Here is a 27,621-nt window from a genome sequence, read left to right as displayed (position 1 = left end):
CCACCAAGAGGACTGGCTGGACCTGTCCCAGGGTGGCTGAGAAACGGCACTGTCCCCAACAGAGAAGCCTGATGAGTTCAGAAGCACGTGTCATCCTTCCACCAAAATCCAAGGAGTGGAGAAAGGGGATTAGAAGTGGTTTCAGCCCTAAGACCTGGGGAAGCGCAGGTCAGAAAGCCCATGAGTGCACATGGGCAGCCCAGAGGTAGAGGGGAAGAAGGTTCTGATCCTGCTCTGCTCCCAACACTCCGGGGTCTGACTGATCAGGACTGACTGGGCTGATCAGGACTGACTGGGCTGATCAGGACTGACTGGGCTGATCAGGACTGACTGGGCTGATCAGGACTGACTGGGCCGCTCAGCAAGCCCAGCCCAACAGGAACATGAGGAGCAGCTGGAGGAGCCCGGAACTTGGTGGGAATTCAGATGAGAAGCGACTGGCCACTTCTGAAACACCAGCCTGGGGAAGGAGGCAACTGACTCCATGCCTCAAGGGTGTTGCATTACACAGCCTTCAGGGAGGGGTAGACTGAGGCAGTCAGTACCAGATCCAGAGGGGATCACCTCTGCCTCTGTAGATGTCTGTGGCTCCCAGAGGTCCCAGGGCTGAAAATGACATCGAGTTGCCATCTGGTGGTCTAAGATTCCATGCTTTGCATGGCCTGGCCCTCAGGACATTAAGGCTCATCACTCAGCAGTGACTCCGGGCATGGGGCACACAGCTCTTGGTCAGGAGGAAATCCCAGGCTTCCTCAAGCAACTCTGATCTCAGGACATGGTGCTGGCCCACCCAAATGGCAACCACCGGGTGCTTGAAGATCATCACAGCAGGAGGTGAGTGTGGACACCCGGGTCCGCGTGGCAGGGTGCCAGGGAGGCCACCACCTCAGTGAAGTATGGGTAAATCAGCCATGGGTGAAGAAAGCCTCACCTGGCAGCAGCAAGAAAGGAGGGCGGGCCTTGGCCCAGGACCTTTGGGTGCTGGGCAGAGTACACTGACAATGGATGGGGCATGACCAAGCACCACAGGAACCTCCAGCAGCTGAGGGACTGCCATGATGGCACTTTAGAATTGTTTAGAGGTTTCCTGTCATCTTCAGGCTCACTGGCAGACACCGTGTCATTCTGGTCATGAGAAGCACTGAATACATGTGCTTACAACCATGTATGTCCCTAAGTCAACACGACACACTATTACCTACAAAGCAAACTGTTGACTCCAGTCAGTCACTTCCAACAGGGTCACAAGCCCTGGAAGCCACATGCTCACAGCACTGGTGCTGTTGATAAGCTCTGTCTCTGGGAGCTGCTTAGAGTCCCAGTGGAACTCAAATAGCAAAACTCGAGGCAAAACTTTTCCCTCCGAGGGAGAATGAAGACTTGGAAATTGTAAAAGGGCCTTGAGGAATGGGTGAGAAAGGGGAGGGACTCCATCACTCACCCCTCCATGCACCCACCCATCCGCCTGTCCCCAGCATTCACTGCTCATCTACCCCCCAAGCACCTAGCTAGGGATCCACTCAGGTCTCTCCTGCCCACTTACTAATGCATTTATCTGTCCACTCAGTCATATACCTAACCACCCATTAGTCCACCCCACTTATCAACTCATGCATCCACCATCCATCTCTCAACTACCTGTCCGCCTATTTCTTCTTCCCGGGTATTCATTCATTCCACGCAATCTTCTGTCCACCCCCAGCCCACTTATCCGTTAGCATATCATTATCTCTTTCTTAGTCCTTTTATCTGCTTATCCATCTTAGCACCCATTCTCTGACTGCCAGATGCCAAACACAATGCTCAAAAAGGACACTGCCAGCGAGGCCTCAAGTGAGGCCTGGCCACCTCATTAACTATCTGGCTATTGGATCCTTTGTGGCTCATGCTGTCTCTGACAGCACTCTCCAGAAAGTTGAAATACGACTGCAGAGCGAGCAAGAGCCTCTCACGCGGACAGGACACACTCCCAGAGGGGCTCTGGCCTAGACTTAGAAGACCAGTCTTGTCAACGTGAGATTCCCATGACCTAGCTGTGTGCACAGAAGTGGATGATGGGAGAAGTCATGAGACTTAGAAACCTACCTGCCCTCTTCCAAGCGAGAAAGCGAGTCGCTGTTGCCCTTCCAGACCCAGAAAATGGGATGAAGAAGTACAAGGCTACCCCACTGAGCAGAGTGAGTGTGCTCCCTCACAGACTGACCCTGCAGTAGTAGCTAGGGCTGGGAAAAGCAATACATGACACCACCCTGACCCCAAAACAGCCACTGAGACCCTGGCCCATGTGAGGGCTATACAACAGCGCTGATGCCAAACCCCCACACTTCACCAGCACCACCAGCTCCGAGCACCGTTTCCACAGAACTCCCACAAGGAAGGCTGGATTATCCCAGAAGGGAGAAACGGGAGCTCAGCAGGCATGGAGGTTGGCCCAAGGCACTAAGAAGCAAGAGGGTGCAGGGCAGGATTGAGCCTCCCTGTCTAAACTGCCGGGCCGGCGGGGAGGCGGCGGCTCAGCTGGAGGAGCGCAGAGGGAGCGGAGAGGAAGCCACCTCACCTCTGTCTTGAAGGAGGCCTCATCCTCCGAGTTGGACTCCTCTACCTCTGGGGGCTTTTTTATCTCCCTGGACTCACTCTCGGCCTTGGCTTTCTCCCCTTTGGTGCTGCCCTTGTCCTTGGCCGGTTTTTTGTCTGAGAAGGAAGACGAGGTGCGGGGCGAGGTGCCAGGGGCACTCCTGGACCCTCTGGAGCTGCTCTTCTTCTGCTTTTTGGCGCTGGGCTTGGGTGAGTCGGCCGCCGCTGGCCGCTTGCTGGAAGACTTGGGCGGGGCACCCCCCTTTGGGGACATGCTTTCTAGTTTAGTCTCCTTCAGGGCCATCTTGGGCTCCTTGAATGCAGCCTTGGGTGGCGGAGCCTTCTCCTCCTTGGGCGGCCGGCCCTCGCCCAGCTTCCGAGAGGCGTCCTTGGCACTCCTGGCCTGCTCACGCTCCGGCTCCTTGGAAGGGCCCTTGCTCTCTGAGTCCTTGCGCAGCCGCTCTCGGTGCTCCTTAGTTGCCTTATGGGCCTTGCAGGCCTTGCTGTTCTCCCTGCTGGCGTCCTGAAATGCCAGGGTGGGAGGGGAGAGACAGGGTTAAATGGCATCTCGGGGTCGCCCTGCTCCGCCACCCCCGACCCCTACAAAGTATAATCCACCTGATTCAGACTCAGCTAGAGAAAATCTTCCATAAAGCGAAAAAGTAAGGCAGCAGGTGAGAGTTTTAAATGGAGCTGTCCCTTTAAACTACTAGGAAGTGTCAGCAGGTCCCGGGCGACTGCAGGCTAAGATTCCCCTCTGAATTGAACTGACATTCCCTGAGGGATTCAAGAAGAGTACACGGTGAGTCAGATACGAGAAAGGCAAGCCACATCGACCCACTCCCGCTCCAACACCTCGAAGCTTCCCAGCGGGCCCAGGGGAAATCGTAGGCTGCTTGGGGTGGGGTGAACTGTCAGGCCACACCCTGGTTTGTCCCAGCATGGCGCTTGCGTGCATCCTGGGGTCAACTGTGGGGTGTTCCTTCCTGGTTGCCTCCACCCTGCCAGTCTGGTCGGTTTCCACGGCCCTGTTGCATACTTGGATGGGCATGGTTATTGGTGGACTCCTGAGGTCCTGCTGGGTTTTAATTGATACATGGAACACAGCTCTTGGACCTCTCAGAACTGAAGCCACCCAGGCAGTTTTTATAAAACATGAAAGATTCTTGGGTCTCTGTCATGGAAAATCAGAGGGTTTAGGATGCAGAGGCCTGGCATTCATCAGCAGAACAGTGAAACTCGCACTGACGTCAGAGGCAGAGAGGCACTGGCTTCCAGGCCAGGAGACTCCAACCCTGTGTACCTGTGTTTCCTCTGGAGAAGGACAAAGCCACCTACCTCAATGGGCGATGGTGCCAGGCCTGGCAGACTGCGACCACTCAAGCAAGGGGGGCAGCAGAAAACACCAGCACTTCATGGCTGGCTTAGCCCACGTGTCAGCCTGGATTTCTAGCTGTATGTTTATGTCTGACTTCCTATACAACCAGCGTGTCCTGTAAACCCATCCATTTTGGGTTTTTCCCTACTGATATCCCATCATCACCCTATACATCCAGGGGTTCTGGACAGGCGCACAACTATCGTGGCGAGAAGAAAGACTCTCAAGAAAACTCTGCCAGGAAACCAAAAGCAACAGACCTGGAGGGTGGCCTGTGCCTGAGGACTTCCCTGAGGCAGCCATTTTATCAGCTCACCCCAAGTGCCAAGGGGGCAGGTGAACCAGATAAACACCCAGCAGTAGGCCTCGATTTCCTGCTCTCATATCCCACCTGAGGGCCCAGTGATGACAGAACCGCCCAGCAAAGAGCCACAGGGACAGATGGCATAGCCTTAGCCAACTCTGATCACTCAGGTTGCCATCTTCTTGCAAATCCACAACCCATATTGGTGCCAAAGGTTCAGGGACTGTCCCACACAGCCAGGGCTCCTGCCTCCTCCCTGGAGAAAAGCTGGACCCCTGTGCCCCATCCCCACCTCTTATGTCACCAGATGCCTTCACAGTAGCTGCTCTCCACCTGGGGGGTGGGGGAGGATAGGGGTTTAGACAGGCACTGGAACCAAGGGCTCTCAGTTCACAAACTAAATTTTGAGCATATATGTGGATATTCCAAGGGGTAAGGACTCATTGCAGTCATGCTTTCAAAGCTATCCATGACTCTAAAATGATTAAGAGCTGAATTTTAGAGAAAGAACAGTCAGACCTCAGTCAGGGAGAAGCAGGGCACCCCAGAGCTAAATAAGGAAGCATAGCACCAGAGGTGTTGCAGATGGGCGGGGACCAACCACTCTTGCAGGATTAGCCTTCAGGGGGTCCCGCTCCTCCAACTGGACTGGAGCAGAACAACCAGGATGGTCCCAACTAGGATTCTGCTAGTCAAACTCTCCTACGGTCCCCACCTGGGGGATCCTGATGGACTCAAGCCAGCAACTGGCCATCCCCTGCCCCTCCTGCTCTGCATGGAGCCAAGCTAAAAACTGCTCTGTGCAGGGCATGTAGTCTGAACATCAGGCGCTGGCTTGGGGCAATGGGGAACAGCTGAGATGGGGGGAGCCAGTGCCCAATGAAGGCCCTTGGCTGGAGAACGAGGCTGGCGCACACAGGCCATGCAGGCAAGGGGTGCACGAGATGAGGCTTAGCGCCGACTGTAGCAGAGCCAGAGTGGTTCTCAGTGGAGTATGGCAGAGCATGATGTGGAACACCTGAGAAACCAATGCAGGCGCCTCCCGGGTGCTGGAGATTGATCCAGGGGCATGGGGGGTGGGGGTGGGGGTGGAGCAGAAAGTGAGCCTTCTGGGGTTTCAATGGAGAGATGCCAGAAGCTGCCCCAGCACAGCGGCTCTGAGGGCTGCCCCAGCATCCTTAGTACCTGGAGGGCATTTCTTCATGGGCTCCTAGGTGACTTCAAGTGACATGGACAGAGAGAACAGCCTTTCCTAGTCCTTCTATTTTTTTGCACAGACTTCTGAAAAAAATGTGCGTGACTGAGCAGGAGGAACCAAGATCTCAAATAAACCTTTTCTTCCATTTAACTTCTCCAAGGCTCAGAGAAAGACAGGTGCAGAGGCCAGTGTGGGGAGACACCCAGAGCTGTACTCTGTACTTGAAGTTTCCAGCCTGACAAGTCTAGAAGGCTTAAGTCAGATGAATTTGTGGACTTCAGAGACCTACTGTTCTGGTAGAAAGCTCCAGACAGACTTATCTGGATGACATGGCTCTCCTCCAATGCTGCTGAAGAGTGAGACTGGAAGACAGGCTGAGAGCTTGACCAGTCCGACCTGGGGTACCCCAGTATCACAAACCTCAATAGGTGAGAGAAGCAAGAAAAACGTCGAGATAAGAAGCTGCTAGAACTGGAGGGTGAGTGACAAGATGACAAGAGGCTGCCCAGAGAGCTGAGTGGCAGAGGCAGCAACAGGGAAAGAGGACATGTGCTCACGAGCGTACAGGAATGTTACAATACCATCCAGGGGGCTCAGGTGATCATGGGGAAAGTTCAGAGAAGGGTTCAGGTTTCAGTGCTCCCTGCTCAACGTAGTTAAGAGAAAAACATCTTTCTGCTTGGGGAACGTCAGCTTGCTCACCTACATCATTCCACCTGGCCTTTTCCCCAAGTATGTTTTCTCTGCCTTGAGCCTCTGCCAAAGAAGAAGAAAGCCTCAAACACCTCATCTTGGCTGTGCTAGGGAGGCCCTAGAGGGCAGGCAGTGGCTACCACAGCAGAAACTGTCTACAGCGTCCGGCCCTATGAGACTATCTCATGGTCTGGTCAGAGTGGTGAGGCCCAGCCCTGGCTCAGTGGGACGGAGAATGGGGTAGAGTAGGCTCTCTGGCCTCAAGACGAGCAGAGCTGCAAGCTCACCATCACATGGCTGTTCCTTGCAACTCAGGAGGGGTCAACCCTTCAAATTAAGTGGCAGCAAGAGCGCTCAAAGAAAGATGCCAAGGGAGCAAGTCCAGGGACAGAAGGTCCAGCTCTGCAGAGGAGGGTGCCCTGAGCCCAGGACCCACCACTGGGCCCCAGTGCTCCCACGTGACTGGGCCTTCCGCCTCACTAACCTTGGAGCCGTGGGATGGTTTGTTCTTCTTGGGGTCAGAGAAGGCAGAGAGTGGAATTGTGGGTAACATGGGGTAGTCAGGACTGGGCCTGGACACCGTTTCTGCTCCTTCGGGCATTACCATCACCTAGTGATAAAGAAGAGACAGATGTTATCAATGAGCAAGGGGGTAGGCTGGAAACCCGACTGGCAAGAGGAAGTTGACCTGTGGGAATGTGAACATGGATGGAGGCCTTTGAGTTTCCTTCTGATGGGGAGGAGGGAGAGCTTGAGTATCACTTTCCCAAAAGAATCCAAGGTATTTCCTCCATGAGTGGCTGGGTGCTAAGTGCTTAGAGCAGAGCAGGCTCATGTGGAGAGCAGAGAGAAGCTGGAGTCCCAAGACATCTGGGTCCAGGGGTGGCTGAGCGGCCTCAGGATGGAGGACCAGAGCCAGAAGAAGCGCAGAGAAGACCAGAAGGCAGAAGAAGGCAGCTGGGCCGAAGCAGACCTACACGCTGCATTGAAGAAAAACCAGATGCAGTTTGGAAAAGCAAAAAGCCAGCCAGACAGCCACAACAAGCTGCCACGTGGAGTAAGAGACTTCTGATGGACTTGTACAATCTTGCCAGGCCCTGGATTACGCCACTCACAGGCAAGTGAAGTTGACTGAAATGAGGGAGTGACCAGCAAGTGAGGTCAGAGAGCTGCGTGGGGCAGCTGCAGCACTCAGCAAAGCTGTAGGTGGGCGGGCAGGCGGGCAGGAGCCTACAGAGGATGGAGCTGTGCGCTGCTCTTTGTTAGAAGACTATGGAGGAGGAGCCTGCGATCCCGGCAGGTGCTGTCCAGATCTAGCTCGGCTCCTCTGGCACCTGCTAAAGCGACACAAGGCTTGTAACAAGTTCTCAAAATACCAACACTGCAAGTTAACAAGCAAGCAAGCCATTAGCAGCTCAGAGAAAATCTTCCAGGTGTCAATGAGAGAGAACAAAAGAATCAAGGTGCAAGGAAGAGAAGAAAAGAAAAAGACAGGCGCGTTGGGCTCAGTAGAAGCAGCACTATTAATAACCTGTGGCACCTGGGATTCTTTGCCAAGCTAAACCTTTCATCCGAGGAGGCTGAGGTAACGACCGGTCACAGGGACACTGAATTGGCAGAAGGCAGTGAAGCCTCAGGGGCTCCCCTAACTGCTCCCCCAAACTCCCACTCTAAGGCACTGGGGCCCTAGGCTGATTTATTCAGAGCAGAGCCTGTGACCACAGCACTCTGATTCACGGCACCAAGGAGCTAGCAGGTGCCCAGGTAAATCAGTGACTTTGAGTTCTCAGAAACCCACCCTACTCCGAGGCTAGCAAGGACACACACAGGGCTAGAGAAGAGACTGAAAGCCCAGCCAGAAACAGACAGCAGAGAAAAGGCAGAGGGTGCCTCTCTGCAACTCTCTTCTCCACAACTGACCCTTAAAAAGGGTAAAGTATAGAAACATCTACTTCCAGTTTCCTCACAGAGCTTCAAAAGGACAGAGTTCACCCATGGAATACAGGCGCCTGACTACGAAGGAGCCTTTATTCTACGCAGTCCAACTGCAACCAGGTGGAAGATGAGACACAATACTAAGGGATAGGCACCTGCCCCAGGGACGCCTCTTGACTGTCTAGAAAGGTGGGACAGCACCATGGTCACCATGGAGGAAGTATCTGAGTCTCATACAGGAATCTGAGTTCCAAGGGACCCGCTGGAAAAGGGGGCGGGACAGCAAGCAGTTCCCATCAACTTACAGTGAGGTCCTCCTCCAGTTCTTCCAGCACTGACACCAACACGGGTGGGAGCTAGGATCATCGGCCACTGTGTGGCAAATGCCAGCCCCACGGGGATGCCCAGAGCTCCAGAGTGGCTAACACAAGGACCAGAGCTACTGTCCCAGAAATGTCTGAACTCCTAAGAGCAGAGAACTTGGCTTTGCCATCCGCCCACAGACTCAAAGGGCCAGAGAGTTCCTGAGCAGTCAACCAGTACTCTGACAGCCCTCACCCTGGGGGCGAAAGCACTGGGCAGAGACCACTGGTCTCCCTCACAGGGTGGTGGCCTTTCCAAACTGCCAGCTGGACCTGCGCTCTCCACCTCTCTTCCTCACCACCTCATACCTCTCCTACTCCTCCCCCGCCCCTCCAGGTTTTATATGTTTAGGTGATGCACACTGAGCCTTCATCTCTGCAGAGCAAAGCAAGTCTCCCTGTGCAGGGCCCGGGGCCCTGGAGCTCAGAGGCCTATGGAAGGATGGCTGGCTGCAGCTCTGTCTCCTGGGGAAGTGTGGCTATGGAGCCTTTGGGTAACAAAGGAGCCACTGGGTTACAACTTGGGAACATATTTTGAAAAATACTTGGCAACGAGAGTAAGGTGGAGCTGCAGAGCTGGGGAGCACCATGAAACCCAACCCCCTCCTTGCCAGAATGCCAGCAAACGTAGACTGATCCCAGCACCTCCCTGTTCTGTTAATGGACTCCACCAGTCATCACATACTAGATTAAAATCACAGACTACTCTTTTATTAGGAACATAGTTTGCTGCAATAAATAAATGCTTTTACATATTTAATTTCATAAAAAAAAAACAACTTAATCAAAATGAGGAGGAAAGACCAGTTCCCTAAGCCCAGGGAAACTCAACCAAACTCCCTGGATCTGCGACAGACACAAATGGCACACACGCACACACGCGCACGTCCACACGCACACTTCTTTCTCTCTGTCACATGTTGGCCCTGTTTCTGCATTGCAGGCATCTAGGCAAATGCTCAGTGACTCTGGGTCACTGGATGTGGCTTTGGGGTGTCCCTGACTCTGGGTCACTGGATGTGGCCTGATATCTGTATCCCCCTGGGCGTGCACAGCTCAGCTTGCATTCAAGCACTCCTCCTCTACAACCAACCAGCCATCCCGCAGCCAGCACCCCACCCCCATTCTGCAAGAGCCCCGATTCCATGCTCTTGCTGCTCCACTACCACTCTTGAGTTTCCCAGCCTCACAACGTGCTGCATACGGCTATGTTCTGGTAGCTCATATCTGTATCTGACCTCATAAGGAAAAAAAGAGCCAGGCAGCACGCACTGTCAGGGAACCCGCTGAGAATCACTGCTGTTTGCCCATATGACATAGCTCAGCACAGCCTCGCCAATCTGGTCAGAAGCTGGCTCCAGCACCTCACCATGCCGACACAGTGGCCTCCAGCTCATTCCTCCCCACTCCCTTCATGGAGAAACATGATAATTAACCACAGCCAACCAGGATCTATGGGAATAACTAGCAACTAGTCATTCACAGCTGACAACGCCCCAGCACAGACTTGGGACACCTGGGTCCCATCCAGCTCTACCAGGCGCCACCTGTGCTCCTATAGGTCTCAGTTACCAATCAGGTGCTGGAGAGACCCCAAAGGGTCTCAGAGCCGAGGCCACCAAACTGAGGGGGCCTGGTGGAACCATGATGCTGCAATGTGGTGGCTGAGCCTCCTGTCAGTCAGAGCAGGGGCAGGGCCACCTGCTGGGGACAAACTCACCCCTCCAGCCATCAACAGCTTGTACCGGAAGTCAATGGTGGGGTTGTTGAAGGTGAGCTTCTCACAGCGCAGATGGTTGACAGGTGGGTTGCCCTCCAGGTTCAAGAACAGGTCATAGGTGAAGCAAACCTTGCGAGGCTCCTCCTTAAAGAAAACAAGGAAGTGGTTTCAGATGAGCAAGGCTTCAGGGAGAGTCAGGAACCGAGACCAAGGGACAGAGGTAAATTTGACTCCCTACTATTCACTCTCCCACTTCTTTCTCCTTTACTTTGAATCCATTTCTCCTCAAACCTTTATGTGCTTCTCTCCTTATGTGCCCCCTTTCTGATTATTTAGTTATCCAAACTTATCCTTTACCGGAAACCCAGCAAAACAGGCTCCATGACAGAAACAACAATACTACAAGTCAGTTCTGGGAGGAAATGAAAACACCCCACTGTGGCACAGAGACCCCCAAGCAGGCCTCAGTGCCCACAGGCAGAGGGAGAAGCAAGGCCAGAAGACACACAGCTGACAGGTGGTGGTGTGAAGGCCCCATTCTGGTTCTGAGGCCCATGATCCTGAGCACCTCTACCTCTCAGCACTCTCCTGGGAAGAAGCACAAGACACTGTCCCAAGTAACAGGAGCAAAACTCAGAGTGACAAGCCATGAGTCCAGGCATGAGGAGAACACAAACATGACCACCATTCCCTATCTGCCCGGGTCTGAACACGGCTGGGTTGCTTGTGGCAAAGGCAGGTTTACTGGGGAGAAAAGCTGTTAGTACCGGCTCCCTCCCAGGCCCAACAATGTGCCCACAGGGTTGCCTTTCTGTAAATCCTGACAGAGCAAGATGCTTTTCTCTTTAGAGCCCCCCACCAGCCCCTGCCAATTCTATCAGCTCCTAGTCCACAAAACCTAGATATGCTACTGGTCAGGATGTTAGGCTGGAAATAGAGTAAAGTTAGGATGAGAAGCCTTAACACGATACAGTCTACTAAAGGAATGTATTCTCTAGTAGAAGCAGTGGGCACGTTACATCTGTGGGCAATGTGTTCTTAACAAGACACCTGAAGAGGAAAGAATAGTCGCTTCAAAATAATCACGTGCACAGAGGTAGTTGCACTGCTCTCTCACATCACATCCACAGATTAACTCACAGTGGGTCAGAGACGCAAATGCAAGCGATAAAACTATAAAGCACGCAGCAGGAAACACAGGAGCAAATCATGGCCTTGGATTAGGCAACTGTTTTTACACATGACACCAAAAGCACAGCAACAGAGAAAAATAGGTAAAATACCTCAGAATGGAACATTTAGCTGTTAAAAATATATTAAGGAGAAAAAGACCCTAAAAATTGAAAATGCTTGAGCACTTACCATACATGAATGCTTCCTAGCCCTCAAACACAGGTGCTCACGCTGTCCCCATTTCACAGATGAGGAAACTCAGACGGAGGCAGATGACCTGCCTGGTGCCACAAGGCTGATCGGCAGTGAGCCAGCACTCACCCCCGGCAGGCAGAGTTCTCTGGAATTCCTGACTCTGGGGGCACTTTCTCACACCCACACAAACCAAACAGGGCAAGGAAGAGCTCTGTATGACTCCCTAGAGGTGTGCAGAGCAGAGCAAGGCAAGGAACAGTGTGGCGTGGCAAAGATCTTCCTCCAGCCCCCCAGAGCCCAGTCTGCACCCCTCTGCTGATGTGCTCAGAACAGAACAGCTGAGCAGGGCTCCCTCTGGACAGGACCTCAGGTCTGCCAAGCTTAGGAACTTCCGAGAGAGCAAAAGACCCCTCCTTAAATGACCCCTTGAGAAAGCCAAAACACAGCCAGCACTGTGATGGCCCCAGGGCCAGCAGCATGTCTGTGAGGAGTAGTCGAATGCGCCAGGTGACAATCCCGAGTGTGACATCCTTAGTCACAGCTGCCGCACCCACACGTGTCCCACTCTTCAGCAGAGGCAGTAGTGACCAGTCTCGTGTTCTTAGGCCAGGTCATGAGCAGCCAGCCACCCACTCTTCAGGCTACTGGCCGTAAGCCAGCGTCTCTCTCTGGCCTCAGCAGCCTAAGATGCAGAGGAACTGGCCAAACTGGTGCCAGCCCCAAAGACAACAGCGTGCACACCATCTGCTATCCACAATTCAAAGGAGTCCAAGCTGTGGGGCCCGAGCTGTCAGGCTGGTCCTGGCATGGGGCTCGTCCAGGCAAACTGCCCCAGTCTCTGTGGCGCACTGGTGGCCTTAGAATCCCTGACACTGCCCTGCCCCACATGGGCCCTGCTCGCTTCTGTACTTGGCAGGGCTGACCTGGAGGATGCATAAGTTTGCTGCCCCATCCAGAGTACAAAGCAGGAATAACCAGCCCTCAGACTCTGAGGAAGTCACCAGCTGCTGAAGAACCTCTACTGTCTCTCTGCTATCTCTTCCCTGCCCACACTTGTTGCAGGGCTTGTTTGAAAATCCCTGTGAAAGGCCTGGGGGTTCACATTCATGGGCTTTAAAAAATGTTAAATCTGAATCTGATGATGACCCTCGATCTAACTGCCAGTTTACAGGGCTGTAGTTCCTTTGCAAAGGGAGAGGGGGAAAAGGGTAAAGAATGGAGAAGTTTAAGAGACACAGTCATTGATCATATCTGAATATAAGTACTGACCTTCTCTGAATCTTGATTTAGAAAGATAAATTATTAAAAAAATATATGTGGGGGTTCTCCCTAGTGGTGCAATGGGTTAAAGCACCACATTAGGGAGCTCTCCGAAGCCACTGCAGCATGATTTTGATCCCCCGCCAAGGAGCTGACCCACAGGGTGTGGCAGACCTCTTCTGGCCTGCCCACTACCCTCAGCAGTGTATTTCAGCACATCTGCTTGTTCTGCTCCCACTCTGTCTCTGGTGAATCCTCTCACCCACCGCACCTCTGGCCAGCACCCCAATTCTGTAAGCATAAATAAATCTTAAAAATATGTGTGTGTGTGTGTGTGTGTGTGTGTGTGTGAACTGACATTAATAGGTATTTGCTGATATTAAAGAACTAGAAAATTATGGTTAGGCCTTCTTAAGAGTCTTTTATAGTCACAGGTTGAAATACTTAGGGATGAAAAGACAGGATTTGATTCAACATAACCCTAGGGGTGGAGATGCAATACCCTGTAGTCAATATGCAACTGGGCTCTATGTAGGGGGATGGTTTGCTGTTTTTCTCTTTATATCTCTATCATTTTAAAGTTTTCTAGAGTAAAATCTTTAAATATGCATGGTTCCATGCTGCCTTGCTCAGGCCTCTGCACTTGAGTAGCGATGGTTCATCCTGATGCTCTGGACAGGGCTGCCCCGTCCTCAAGTTCTATGGCCCTAGACTCCGAGGCCGGGGCTCTTGGGCACATACCTCACTCTGCTCAAGTGCCACTTAGCCAGCCCTGCCCAAGGTAGCACCTTCTTTATCCCTCACAAATGCTGAGACTATTGTTCTCACCATCGAGAAAAAACTCGATGGAGAAAAAACTAAGGTTTAGTGTCACTTAGCCATCTACCAAGGCCACATGGAGCCAATAAAGGCCAGACACAGGAGCCTGAGCTCCGCAGCCTCAGGCCATCCAGCCCTCAGAGAACTAAACTGAACTGCTCTGGGATGGGAGAGAGAACAGCCAACCAAGGTAAAGAAAACAGTATGGAAGCAGTATGGAAAATCTAGATCTGATAGCAAGCACCATCAACCCTGAAGTTCCACCTTCTGGATTCAATCCCAGTGTACACATTGTGTATGAAGAGGAGGCCCACTGAGGCCTCCTGCAGCAAAGAGAAGCCTGGAGATGCCCAAACGTCCCACAGCTGAGCCAAGGGGCCCATTACATGAGCACCACAGAGGGTAAGACAGAACTCAGGTGCTGACATGGCAGGGCCACAGCGACCTTGTTCAGAAGTGTGCATTCACACCACACGCATGCCTCCCCAGGTATACACATGCCAACAAAAGTGATGATGGAAAGACTTACAACTAACAGTTTATGGTGGTTACTTGGAAGCTACAAAGAGAATTTCAATTCCTCTCAATCTACATATATAGAGATATACCTACATAGCTATCTCTATATATATCGCCTCTGTAGTAGAAAAATTTTTAAAAAGAACAATGTACAATGTGGCTACGACTCTGGGCTTTGGGTCTGTGACTGGATTACAAAGCAGCTCTGCCGCCATCTCGCTGTTCATCCTGGCAACCCTCTCTATGCCTCAGAAAATGGAGGAAAGAAAACCACGAGGTCTGGGTGCACGAGGAAGTAGGGTAAAAAGACTGTGACTCGGGCTCAGAGGACAACGAAGGTGGGCACAAGTCTGAGCACCCCCAATACGCGCCTGACTGCTCATTGGGGCTGAAGCACCTGCTGCCAGTGATCTGCAGCCCAGCAGGTCTAGGGGCTGGGCCCAGGAGCTGGCACCACTCTCCCTAAGCAAAGCTACGGAAGCAAACCCATGAAACCATGCGTCAACAGGGGCTGCCTCTGGAGGGCAGAGGCGTGAGACATTTTCTTTCTGTACCTTTAAATTCTAAACAAAATGGCACATGTCCATTGCAGCCATCAAAGTAGCAAAGGGAGCCAACTCAGGACCATGCTGTCACCGCACTCTGCTGCTGGGGCCAGGGGAAGACACCCCCACAACACGCCTAGGTGGCAGGCTGAGATTTTTGAATTGAAAGAAATTAAGAGGCAGAAGACCCAACATGAAATTCTTTGTGGTTAATTACCTCCCTAAAAGCGGACATATATTTTCTCCGTGGTAGTTTAGGAGCTGAGAGAATGCTTTACAACCTGATCACCCCAGGTGCGCACTTGTAAGGTGCTTCTGATGTCTAGGTCGATAAACTCAGCAAATTTCCTTTTTTTCTTTGAATTGTAAAATTTTTGGTTGCATTTCCCTGCTAAAATTATTGCCTGTTTTCTAGAAACTATACAACCTAAGAGGAATAACCAGAAGACAGTTTCCATTATTCTACGTACAGGTCTCTTTGTGCACATAATTAAAGTTTGTTTTTCCTCTTGCCAATCTCCTTTGCATTGGCTTAATTCTCTTCCAGTCATATGGTCCTAAGAAGGAAGACTGGCTTCGACCCCGACCGTGTGGCCTTGTGCACATTACACACCACTGAGCTGCACTAGGCCAAAGCTTCCTCACCTGTAGAATAAAACACCAGCTCCCACCCATACACAGGCACCCAAAACTGCCAGTCATCAGCACCACCCACACAGGGTGCACTGCCCAAGGCCTGCAGCAGAACCCCAGTGCCTCAAAGACTACACATACATGTGACTGTGGAAGCCAGGGGGAGCAGGCCAGAAGAGACATACACTGTGCACCCCTTGAGAATAAAGACATCTGGGGCAGAGGTGGAAAGGAGAGCATTCTGCTTGTCACTGTGAAGGCCGCAGTAGTGCCTAACTCTGGTGATGGGAATGTATGCCCATATGCATGAGCAATTAGAAACTGCACCAAGAAGGCAGAAGGACACAGGCGACATTTCAAAGCTTTCCAATCAAATATTTTTAGGCTTACCATTAGCTTCTATGACCTGGAGCTCTAACTTTATCAGTCCCCAATCTAATACCAAGAAGGGTGAGAGCATGGCCTGTGATATAAACACACTTGTCAAAGGACAATCTGAGAAAGAAGCCTGGATCATAACAGATCAGAGGGAAGACGGCTGGCCCCAGGGTGAGCCCAGAGAGATCAGAGCCAAGAGCCAAGACCTAAGTTAGTGAGGTCTCTGTGAACCTCAATGCCAGAGGAGGCTGCCAGAGACACACCCCCCCCCCCACAAATCACAAGGTAAGACAGAGACACAGAGCCACTTAGGCAAAAGCTAGGACAAACTCTCAAATCCACAGCCCAACCTGAGAGGCGAGAGGGAAGAGAGGCAGGGCTGATGGTGGTGTCCTCCACGAAGTGCCCTACCCCAATCAGTAACACCCTTCCCGACAGGGGGAGAGTAACAGCACAGAGGAGTCAGTTCCATGATCTTTACATAAGCCAGTCAAGAGAAAGACTCCAGAGGAAGCAGACATCAAGCCAATTCTTACATTCCCTTCTCGAGAGCCAGGGGAAGGCACCAGTCCCTCCCTAGAAGGCACGTCTGGGGACTACCCTCTCAGGTACCAAGCTGCCTCGACAGCATGGGGTCCTCTGCTTACACGATCACTCTTTTAGATTGCTTCTCTAACTGATGACAGATAAGATACCACCCTCTAAGAAATACAGATGCTTCAGAGGTCTCCCCCCCCCCCCCATCGAGGAACAGGGAGATATTCCATGGACAGATGGAACTGCACAGCTGGCTGGGACTGCTGGGGCTTGTCACAGCTCCACAGCACCCCGACCTTTCCCAAAGGCTCCTAGTACAATGTCCCCTCTGTTCTGGCTCCTCTTCAATCCACCAGTGAGAGCCCGCCCTTCACACATCAACCAGCCAGCTGTCCCTACTGGAGAGCAGGCACTAGTACCGGCTCCACTGAGGTGCTGCCAGGACTCCCGAACTCTGGAGAACCACTGAGAGCCAGGGAGCATATGGGGAGGTGTGGATTGCCAGCTTTTCCACTAGCAGCCAACACCCCCATTCTAGCTTCTGGGGGTGATGGTGAACAATGATGGCCTCAGACAGTGGGCACTTCTCCCTGAATCACTGAAGACCAGCTCTGCCCACCGAGTCTGTTTAAGCTGCAGGCGTGGAGGGAAAACCCCATCCAACCTGGAAAGGCAACATCCCTAGCCCAGCGCTCCTCCCTCTCCAGAGAGGGTAGGGCAGGGGTGGGGGAGCACAAGATTTAGTGGCCCTGGTGCCTCTCACAGCACACAGCCAGTTCTGCCTACAAAGCTGCTCACCCCCAAAACGCACGTCAGTCAGGATACGTCCAAGATGTGTCTGAGGGTACAAGGCTAAGAAGCTGGCCAGTGCAGGTTGAACTTAGTTGAAAACAAAAACCCTTCCTGAATAAAACCAAACAAGCTTCCTACAACAAAATGAGCTGTCTATGTCTTCAGATAATAGCATTTTAGAAAAGCCAAGGAAAACTGGCATGGTGAGGGCTCCCTGCCCAACAACTAGCTTGTGGGGGCAGAACAAGGCAGGAAGGGTGGCTAATATTTGTGGCAACCAAAATAAAAAGCTTCCTTCACATTCTAGCCATTTCTGAAAATTGAGCTCTCTTTGCACGGGTCTATGGTGCTGGCACATGGATGAACTGGTGGTGGGAAGTCCACGGGGATTACAACCGAGATGAAAAAATGTACAAAATGAAGAATGATGTTAAAACACACACACACATATAAAGAAAGAAAACTGAGCTCTCTTAAAGTCAGTGTGCACACCTGATCTGCTTCATTTTCTCCTTTCAAAGTATGTTATTAAATTGATAGCACGGCTCACAGTGAAGGGACTTATACTAAAGGAAACTGGATCAGTCAGAGAGAGGGGAAGTTTCTGTAATCCAAATGGTCAAGCTATGCCCAGACCAGTATTTGTTCCTGTAACAAATGCCTATAGAGCACACAGGGGCTGCCAGGTAGGAGACAGCACAGGACCTAACTCAGACTTCTTCCCCAGCCTCAGCACAGATTCTCTCATCCCCTCTCCCTCTGGCCAGAATTTAGCACTGAGAGCAACCAGATTTAATTTGCAAGAGGAAACAATTAGATCTAAGCAGCTTCCCCAGGAAATTTAAGTCACCTCAAAGGATGTTTAGATCTGGAAGATTTACTGAACCTACCTGCCAATCTCAGCAATGACTCAAAAGCAAAACAACTCTACACTGAAGTCAAGCTGCCATGAACATAAAGCAGATGAATCATGGGGCTCAGAGAGTGGCTAAATGGAAGCCCTCAAGAGCTGCCCAAGCCCTGAGTGCGGGAGAAAATGAGTGACAGGTACAGGCCACGTGCTCAGGTCGCTGGCTCAGGGAGACAACAGTAGCCCACCAGGCCCTGACCACACCTACTTGGCGTGAGACCAAGTCCCTCAGGTCTGCATGGAGGCCCCTCCCATGTAAGCACTCTGGGGGACCCATAGCACTAAACCCTGCTTCCTAAGTGACTTCAAGACACATACAATTACTTCCTGTGTGGCAGCCACTGATTTACTTCTGGGAAAGGGTGAGCCGGGCTGGTATACAACGTGACGGTGCTACTACAAAGCAGGCTGGGATGGGCATGAGATGGAACCTTGCCAGGGCACTGTGGAGCTTCAGCCACAAGGTCTCTACCAGAGAGGAAGACGAGGTCAGAGGGGTTGAAGGGTCTTCATTGAGGGTCTAACAGCACACCCACTGGCCATACACAAAACAAGTAGGATCATGTGCCTCTTGGCATTAGTGGTCCTGACAACCTCACCAGCACGTCTTCCCATCGGTGAAGGTCATCCAAAGTCTCCAGTCAATCCTCTCACCCCCCCACACCTCTGGCCTACATCTCAGTCTTCTGTGTAAAAATAAATATCTTTTTTTTTTTTTTTAAAGGAAAAGATGAACTGCCTGTTGACCTGGAGGCTGGGTCCAGGCACACCCCGAGAATCTAGGTTCTGCTGCCTTCCCAACTCCCAGAAGCTACTGAAGGACATATCCCTGAGATAAATGTATTGCTAAGACTACCTAGAAAGTGTACATGATTAAGCCTAGTTAAAGTCTTTAATAAACTCTTAAGATGTGAGAAGGGGGGTGGCTGACAAGTCTGGAAAAAACATCTTGAGGTTGCCCAATACAGTCTTGGAATAAGTTCTCTTGGTTCTTAAAATTTCTACCTGCCCAAAGGAGTGCTCTGCCTTTTTTGATTCAATTTTCCCTTGTCCTCCCTAGGGGTAGGAAGAGGTTCATATTTCACCTAGGCTGTGACCCCCCACACCTTTCTCCCCAGCCCCCTGCCTCCCTTCTTCACATCTGAGTTGCTCTCCACATTCCATAGCCCTCTGCTAACTCCAACTCATCCTCAAGTCTCCATGATGTGCCATTTCTGCTTCAGAGCACCAATGACTTGTTTTGCAGACATTTAATTTCTTAACAACTCTCAGCCCTGTTGGCTCTTGAGCTCATCAAGACAAGGGACTATGTCGACTTGGTCCATCTTTATCACATGTCCCTGAACTCAGTAAATATCTATTGCTTTAATAACTCAATAAAACTGCAGCAAAGAGCAGAAGAAAACCAATGTCTCTTCCTCATTGTAAGCCAATTCTTCTAAATAACCCATAATTACAAAGAATAAATGACATCTTCCACTAGATACCACATTTCAGCGACTTCTATGTGCTTTTTTTTTAATTTAAAGATTTATTTACTTATTCATACAGAACTGGGGTACAGGCCAGAGATGTGGAGGGTGAGAGGATTCACCAGAGACAGAGTGGGGCGTAGAACAGGCAGATGATCAAAGTATACTGCTGAGGGGAGCAGCGGGCGGGTCAGGAGAGGCCTGCCTCACCATGTGGTCACCTCCGGGGCAGGCGGGAATCGAACTCATGCGGAAGTGGCTTAAGCTTCTCAGTGCAATGCTTTAACCTGCTGTGCCACCAGGGAGGGCCCGTTTTTTTTTTTTTTTTTTAAGATTTATTTATTTATTCATACAGAACTGGGGTACAGGCCAGAGATGTGGAGGGTGAGAGGATTCACCAGAGACAGAGTGGGGCGTAGAACAGGCAGATGATCAAAGTATACTGCTGAGGGGAGCAGCGGGCGGGTCAGGAGAGGCCTGCCTCACCATGTGGTCACCTCCGGGGCAGGCGGGAATCGAACTCATGCGGAAGTGGCTTAAGCTTCTTAGTGAGGTGCTTTAACCGGCTGCGCCACCAGGGAGGGCCCTATGTGCTTTTTTAAACAGCTATCTCAGCACCTGATGCTGGTGGGTAGGAAAAAGAAACTTATGGGCCTTGGGTCTGGCACAGGGTCTTTAGATGTAACACTAAAAGCACATTTCATAAAAGAAAAAAAATTGACAAGCTGAACTATTTTTAAAATTCTGCCAGGCAAAAAACATTACTGATAGTGAAAAGCCAAGCCACAGACTCAGAGAAAATATTTGCAAATCTTATCCTGAACAAAGAAATTATATCACTAAGAGTATAAAAAGAACTTAAAACTCAGCAATAATACAGAATTCAGTTTTTTAAAAAAAGAAAAATTTTGGACACATCACCAAAGAAAATCTAAGAACTACGAATAAACAGTGTCATCAGCCATGAGAAAAATGCCAGTCGAACTCAGTGAGCGACACTAGGAGGCTGTCATCAAGAAGACAGCAAGCGTTGGAGAGGATGTAGAGAAACTAGAACCCTCTGCACTGCTGGTGGGAATATAAAATGGTGCAGCCCCCAAGCTAAACCAGGCCTTACTCAAAAAATTAAACAAAATTATAGAAATATCCAGTAATTCCATTTCTAGCAATATATGTCAAGAAATGTATACACAAAGTAAGTTGTATACAAAATAGCGAATATAACCCAACTCCTACCAACTGATGGATAAACAAAATGTGGTCCATCCCCAGAATGAAACAGTACACCCATAAAAAGGGAAGCGCTGACATATACCACAACATGAAAGACTTTGAAAACATTACACTAAATAAAAGAAATTAGTCACAAAAGATCACATATGATTCCATTTACCTGACATGATCAGAACAGGCAAATCTTTTTGTTTTTCTAAGATTCATTTTATTTATTTATGTGTACAAAAGCTGGGGTATAGGTCAGGGGAGCGGGTGGAGAGGATGGAGCAGAACAGACAGATGTACTGAAATCCACTGCTGAAGGGAAAGGCAGGCAAGACAGGAGAGGTCTGCTGCGCCATGTGGGTCAGTTCCCTGGCCAGGAATAGAACTCACTGTCCACAGCTTGACAGTGCTGACACTTAACCCCTTGTGCCACCAGGGAGGCACATAACAAGCAAATCTATAGAGATAGAAAGTAGTTGCTAGAGCCTGGGGGTGTAGAAGTGGGAGACGGGGATGTTTGTTAATGGGGACAGGTTTTCCTTTTTCATAAAATTGTTCTGAGGTTGGAGGAGTGGCCATGGAGCCAGTCCTGTGGGGTCATAGTCCCTGTCCCTCACTGTGGCTGCCTGCTCTGGAGCTCCAGCTCTCACCAACAGCTGTTCCTGCCTGACTGGCCTGGCCACGGAGGTACTGTTATTTTTGAGTCAGATCATACCTCTCCAGACCCCTCAAATAGCTCATAGGTACTGGTAAGCAGAGGGTAGAGTACCCCTCACATCCTGAGTTGGGGATGCTTGCAACTGAAGGAAGAATGCACTTGCCGTGACAACTTGAAAGATGAGGTGCAGGAAGGCTGGTTCCTTTCCTCTTGTCCATGTGTGCAACTCAGTCCTGTGCTTTTCCAGCTGGCTTCCACTTCTGCTAGCAGATGGATTCTTTCCCTTGGTGGGCCACATTCTTCTTCTCCACGTAGTCGATTTTTACTGGTCCTCTGGACTCAACAGACAGCTGCCCTCTCCCTTTACCTCCACACATGCAGTCAGCTCCTGTTTCCTCTGCTCAGCAAAATGGCCACCCTGTTGCCACTTGAGGCCTCTGCTTACACTCTGGTTTCTGCACCACACACACTATCTGAGGTAGGACAGATTAATCCCGTCACTTGCCAGCCTATAAATTCTCCCTTTCGGCTCTTCTTTTTCTCATTCCCTATGTAAATAAATTCTATAATGTTGCTTCTCCCCATGTGCTCTATACTGTTAAGTGTGCTAGTAAGTACCTACCAACCCAAGCACCCCTCCTCTCAACCCACCAGGTTTGACCCGGTTCAGAATTAGTGGTAACGGCTAGTGAGTATACAGCTCTGAATATACTATAAACCATGAAATATACACTTTGCATGGATGAATTATATGGTATATAAATTATATCTTAATGAAGCTATTTTTTAGAAAGAGATACTACTATACAGTCACTAGAAGAACAAAAAGCCAAGAACCAACTCCATCAGGTGCTGGCAAGATTGTGGGGCAACAAGGACCCTCACATACCCTCTGCTAGAGAGGATGCAAAAGGCCTCCGATGACCACTCCACAAATTCGTCCAAAGTTAGACACACCAGTGCCACATGACTCCGCAAGCCCATTCCTAGGCATTTTCTCCAGTAACTGAAAACTTACCTTAATGCAAAAATCTAAATGCAAATGTTTAGGTTAGGGCAACTTCATTTATAACATTCAGCCCAAACTGGAAACAGACCAGATGTTCTTCAACCAGTGAATGGAGAAAAAGATTGCAGTCCGTCCACACAATAAAAAGGACTGTGCTACTCGTTTATGCAATAACACAAATGAATCTTTTTTGATTCCAGTCATCAAGAAGCCTCTAATATGTTCCAGCAGTTCAGCAGGGAGTGGATTACATTCTAACTAAATTGTCCAAGATACCAAAGGCACCTATATACAATTAGCTTCATTCACATCTTAATCATGGCTTAATAATCTTGGTATGTCTGTCACCTAGCACTCCTTCTAGAGTTCAAAAACTATATATTAAAACCATACCAAATTTTTTTTGAGATTGTGTTCTCTTTGAAAGCTTACTATGTACAGTCTTTTTTCCCCCATGAATGAATCTTAAGGCCATCTTGCAAAACACAAAGGGCTACATATTGTTTTGTTCTATTTATGAGACAAAAGGCAAAACTGTAAGAATGGAAAACAGATGAGTGGCTATGAGAGAGTGAGCCTGGGGGAAAGGGCTGACTTCAAAGGAACAGGGATGGGGCAGGCTATAGGGCACTGTCATGATAGATGCACAACTCAGCCTATCAATACCCAGAATGAATGTCACTGAATACAAACTAAAATGATATAATAGCAACAAAAACCAGATGGAGGGAGGGAGGGAGCCCAACATGGAGTACAGTGACTAAGAAATCTAATTGTTGTACAAATATATGACTGAGTCACACTGGCTAGAAGGCCAAATATAGAAAAACCACACACAAGCCCTGTTCCCTAGGTGGTGAAGGTACTTTTCACAGGTGTAGTGGTTGACAATTTTGAAACTACCCTCCAGGTTACCTAGAATTAAACAGATAAGCAAATATAGTACAGATAAGAAGTCAAGTTTTTCCCTTCAGAGAAAGAAGCTAAATTATGCACCAGAGAAAGCTGAAAAGAACTCAGCAGAGCTGGACTACAGTATGAACTGATTGTTTCAATAATTTAATGTACAGGTGATAAGAAACACAGTTTTGAACCTCAAAGATCTACTTATATACAGATTTTCTTGTAAACAGATGATACAAACTTTCAGTATCAATACATTTAGCCCTGTAAATGTATTTTCTCTTCCTTATGATTTCCTTAACAGCATTTTCTATTCTCTAGCTTACTTTATTGTAAGAATCCTGACCATGTGCTGGGTAAGGCTTCCAGTCAACACCAAGCTACTGTTAAGTTCTGGAGGAGTGAAAAGTTATGTGTGAAGCTTTGACAGTTCAGGGGTCAGCACCCCAACCCCTGTGCCGTTTAAAGGTCAATTACAAATACAGAGGGGTATGGAAAAGAACAGGCAGCGTGGTTAATACGCATGCATATGTTCCCTAGCTGTGAGGTAAGGCATCTGGACACAGTGACAGACCAGGAACTATGAGTACCCAGTCCCCCCCCCCCATCTTGGATTTTACATACCATTCTTCTCCACAAAAGGGGCCAGCATTCCTTAGGAAAGTGGCTGATTCCAGGACTGAGATCAGGGGGAAAAAGTTGAACCTGGAGTATTTTGTGATGACAAAAAATATGGGAGAACCCCCAAAACCATAGGAACATCAGGAAAGGCAAAAGGACCATGTTGAGGTAGTTCCACCAGCCAAAATGAAAACAATCTGAACAAAATAAACAATGGGACAAGGTCATATCCTAAGAAAAATACTATATTTCCATGAATTCATAATACATAAATGACAGAATAAACAAACAACTGGAAAATAGGGACAACTCTTCCCTACAGGAAAACACACACACACATAATAAATGTAGGGAGAAAATGAAGGAAATAAAACTCACCATATAACAGCACTCATGGATGTTAAAATTAGTGGGTGAAACTTGAAAGGAGTGATCTGTATAGTTTCAAAGAATCTCCCTCTAAATAATTATTACATGTCATGATGGTTTTAGCTATGTATACCAGGATGTGGCATTAAGGGCTGGACTTAAGGGATTAGTTTTTAACTAACAGCGTGGGAAGGAACAGATCTTAACTTTACAGGGGAGAAACCAGACAGGCACCACCTTAACCAGGAGATCAAGGTTAACCTCCCTGGTAACACGTCAAGTTAATATCAGGCCTGCCTACTCTGATGCAATGGGGGAGGGGCTCTTCACTTATATGAGCTTACCAAACAAAAACTACAACCCCAATCTAATCATGAGAAAATGCCAGACAAAAGCAAGTTGAGGGGCATTCTGCAGAATGTCTGGCTAGCACATTTCAAAAACTTCAAGGTCATAAAAGGCAAGGAAAAACAAAGAAACTGACTAAAGGAGTTGAAAGAGATATGATAGCTAAATGCAATATAAGATCCTGGAGTGGATTTTAAAACAAACCAAAAAAAAGAACATTAAGCATAAGACAGGGAACTCCAAATAAAGTAAGCTAATAGTAAGCACTGTGCCCGTGGCTTAATCTCTTTGTTTTGATCGTGTACCGTGGACACAGATGCTACTGTTAGGGGAGCTGGGATGGGGTATATGGGAACTCTCCGTAATATCTTTGCAACTCTTCTGGTGGCTATAATTACTTCAAAAATCAAAGTTAAAAAATAAATCATGACTACGAGACAGTCCATATTTGGCTGTGTCGCTAGAAGATCTTTATGTACGTTTGGAACAAGAACGTTTATGAAGCTATTTTCTTCAACTGTGAATTTTATGAACCAAAATATAGATCAAATCTTTCTGATAAAATCTAGTATCCAAATTGAGATGTATGCTTGGGTTTCTCTTCAGATCGTATAAATCTTTTACCTTTTACCAAATTGAGATGTGCCGTAAATGTAAGACATGAAATAGAAAATATTAGTATCAAAAAAATAATGGTAAATAGCTGAATAATTTTTAAATACTGATTACATGTGGGCATGGTATTTTAGCTATAGTGTGTTAAACAAGTAACATTAAAATTAATTTCACCTGTTTCTTTTCATCAAGGCTACAAAAAAAACTTTTTTATGTGTTAAACAAGTAACATTATTAATGTCACCTGTTTCTTGTCATCATGGCTACAAAAAACTTTTATATTACATTTATTTATGTCTATAAGAACTGGGGCATAGACCACAGGGGTGTGTGTGGGGGGGGGTGGTAAAAAGGATTCACCAGAGACAGTGGGGAGCAGAACAGGCAGATGTACTGAAATATACTGCTGAGGGGAACAGCAGGCAAGACAGGAGAGGTCTGCTGTGCTTTATGGGTCACCTACCTGGCCAGCTGGGGATGGAACTTGTGCTGCAGCCTGACAGCACTGTCTTTAATGCCTGATAGCACTGTCTTTAACCCCTCTGCCACCAGGTAGGCACCAACAAAAACACTTTTTAACTGCAGGTGTGGCTGCCATATTTCCACTGGGCACTGCAGTAATTTCTACTGGTAACTGCAGTCTGGGTACAAGATGTAATTTACTCGCTGGGCAAGAGAGCTTCATATACCTCTGACTTCTAGGACAATAAACAAGATAAAGGGAGCATTTCAGCAAGACTCCATTCACTTCACTGGTCCTAAGGACACTTGGGAACTGAATTACTCACCCTGCACATGCTGTCTTGTCCTGAGGCAGTGCCAGGATGCTCTCCCAAACCACACCAATGGCCATTGCCCCAGTTCACATTCTAAAAGTATATCAGCCACAGCTCAAAGAGGCTTCTGGATCAATCCATGTGTAGTTTAGAGGGTAACTATCTGGATCTCCCTTCAGGAGTTCAAGCTATCAACTCAGGGAAGTTCACATCACACATTCATTGTGCCCAGTGCTGTTCTTCTACTATCTGAATTTAAAAATGGGCACCCAGTCAGAACACATAAAGCTCTCTTACAAATCGGCAATAAAAAGACAAACTGCTCAACTCAAAAATGAGCAAAAGACTTAACAAACATGGCTTCAAAGGAGATAAATTGCTACAAGCAAATGCAAAGATGCTTAGCATCATTAGTCACTAAGGAAATGGAAATCAAAAAATACTCCTTCACACCCACTGGGATGGCTATAATTTTTAATGCTAATAAATAGAAAATATAAGTGTTGGCGAGAATGTGAATAACTGAATCCTCACACACACACTGCTGGTAGGATGTAAGATGGTACAACCACATGGGAAACAGTTGGGCAGTTCCTCAGAAAGTTAAAGCATTTCCACATGATGCCACAACTCCAGTCCCAAGGAGAGGGAAAGTACTATTCATTTAAGTACAATGTTACAGCAGCAATATAGACAGCACCAGGCAATTCACAATAGCCAAGCTGAAAATTGCTGAAATGTCCAACAGCTGGTGAACTGATACACAGATTGTGTATATTCACACAGTGCAATATATTCAGCCATGCAAAGGGAAGAAGTTATGATGTTACAACATGAAAGAACTCAAACATTTTACTAAGTCAAAGAGGCAAGACACAAGTGGTAACACAGGGACCAACTTCTTCCTTGGGTCCAGGGTTTCCTTTCAGGATGAAGAAAACTTCTTGGAATTAGACAGAGGTAGTGTTGCACACATTGTGACGGCACTAAATTTCACAAATTGTTCACTTTAAAGTGACTAATATTATGTTATGTAAACACTCAGGTTTTTTAAAGGTTATATCTACTGGTTGCTTCATGAGGTTTCTTGATAGATGACGGCGTCCCTTGATGGCTCATGGATTTAGTCACTCCAACAAATACCAAGTGCTAGAGCCAACATACAGCAGAGGACAAAGCAGGCAAGGCCTGCCCTCAAGGGTTTACATTCTGATGGGAGAGAGACATTAAACAAATAAATACATATCCTTTTTACTATACTATAAGAATGAGAAAGTGGACCCTCCCTGGTAGTGCAGCAGGTTAAAGCACAGCACTAAGAAGCTGAAGTCACTTCAGCATGAGTTCGATCCCTGCCCGGGAGGTGACCACATGGCACGGCAGACCTCTCCTAACCGCAAGCTGCTCCCCTCAGCAGTGTACTTCACCAGTCAGCCTGTTCTGCTCCCCAGTCTATCTCTGGTGAAGCCTCTCACCACCCCTGCACCTCTGACCTGTACCCCAGTTCTGTATGCATAAATAAATGAATCTTTTTAAAAAGGCAAAAGAATAGTATGCCAAAACTAAGAAAATAGGAAGATCAGATTCAGATCAGGAAGATCAGAGGCAGTCTCTCTGGGTTCTCCTACATCAGAACTGTGGAGCTTTGAGCAGGTGAACTTCTCCAGTCTTTTATTTATCCCCCCTCTAGAAAGGAATTTCCCC

At 48.7% G+C, this 27,621-nt stretch overlaps 1 protein-coding gene across 2 annotated transcripts in view; it reads right to left on the bottom strand.

Moving 5' to 3' along the window:
• Positions 1–27,621, bottom strand: part of MLLT1 (myeloid/lymphoid or mixed-lineage leukemia (trithorax homolog, Drosophila); translocated to, 1) — a 55,920-nt gene that overhangs the window by 8,175 nt on the left and 20,124 nt on the right. Inside the window, exons 3-5 of one of the 2 annotated variants that reach the window (XM_012729836.1) lie at positions 10,165–10,308; positions 6,632–6,757; positions 2,558–3,097 (exon numbers count right to left, since the gene is read on the bottom strand). In XM_012729836.1, the coding sequence (XP_012585290.1) occupies positions 2,558–3,097; positions 6,632–6,757; positions 10,165–10,308 (810 nt within the window). The remainder of the gene's footprint in view (positions 1–2,557; positions 3,098–6,631; positions 6,758–10,164; positions 10,309–27,621) is intronic. The other variant, XM_012729837.1, reaches the window with a different exon arrangement.

The sequence above is a fragment of the Condylura cristata genome, unplaced genomic scaffold (genome assembly GCF_000260355.1).
Source record: "Condylura cristata isolate star-nosed mole 26May11 unplaced genomic scaffold, ConCri1.0 scaffold00025, whole genome shotgun sequence".
Classification (NCBI taxonomy): Eukaryota; Metazoa; Chordata; class Mammalia; order Eulipotyphla; family Talpidae; genus Condylura; species Condylura cristata.
The sequence above is the reverse complement of the archived record's forward strand: the minus strand, read 5'-3'. Positions and strand labels throughout refer to the sequence as shown.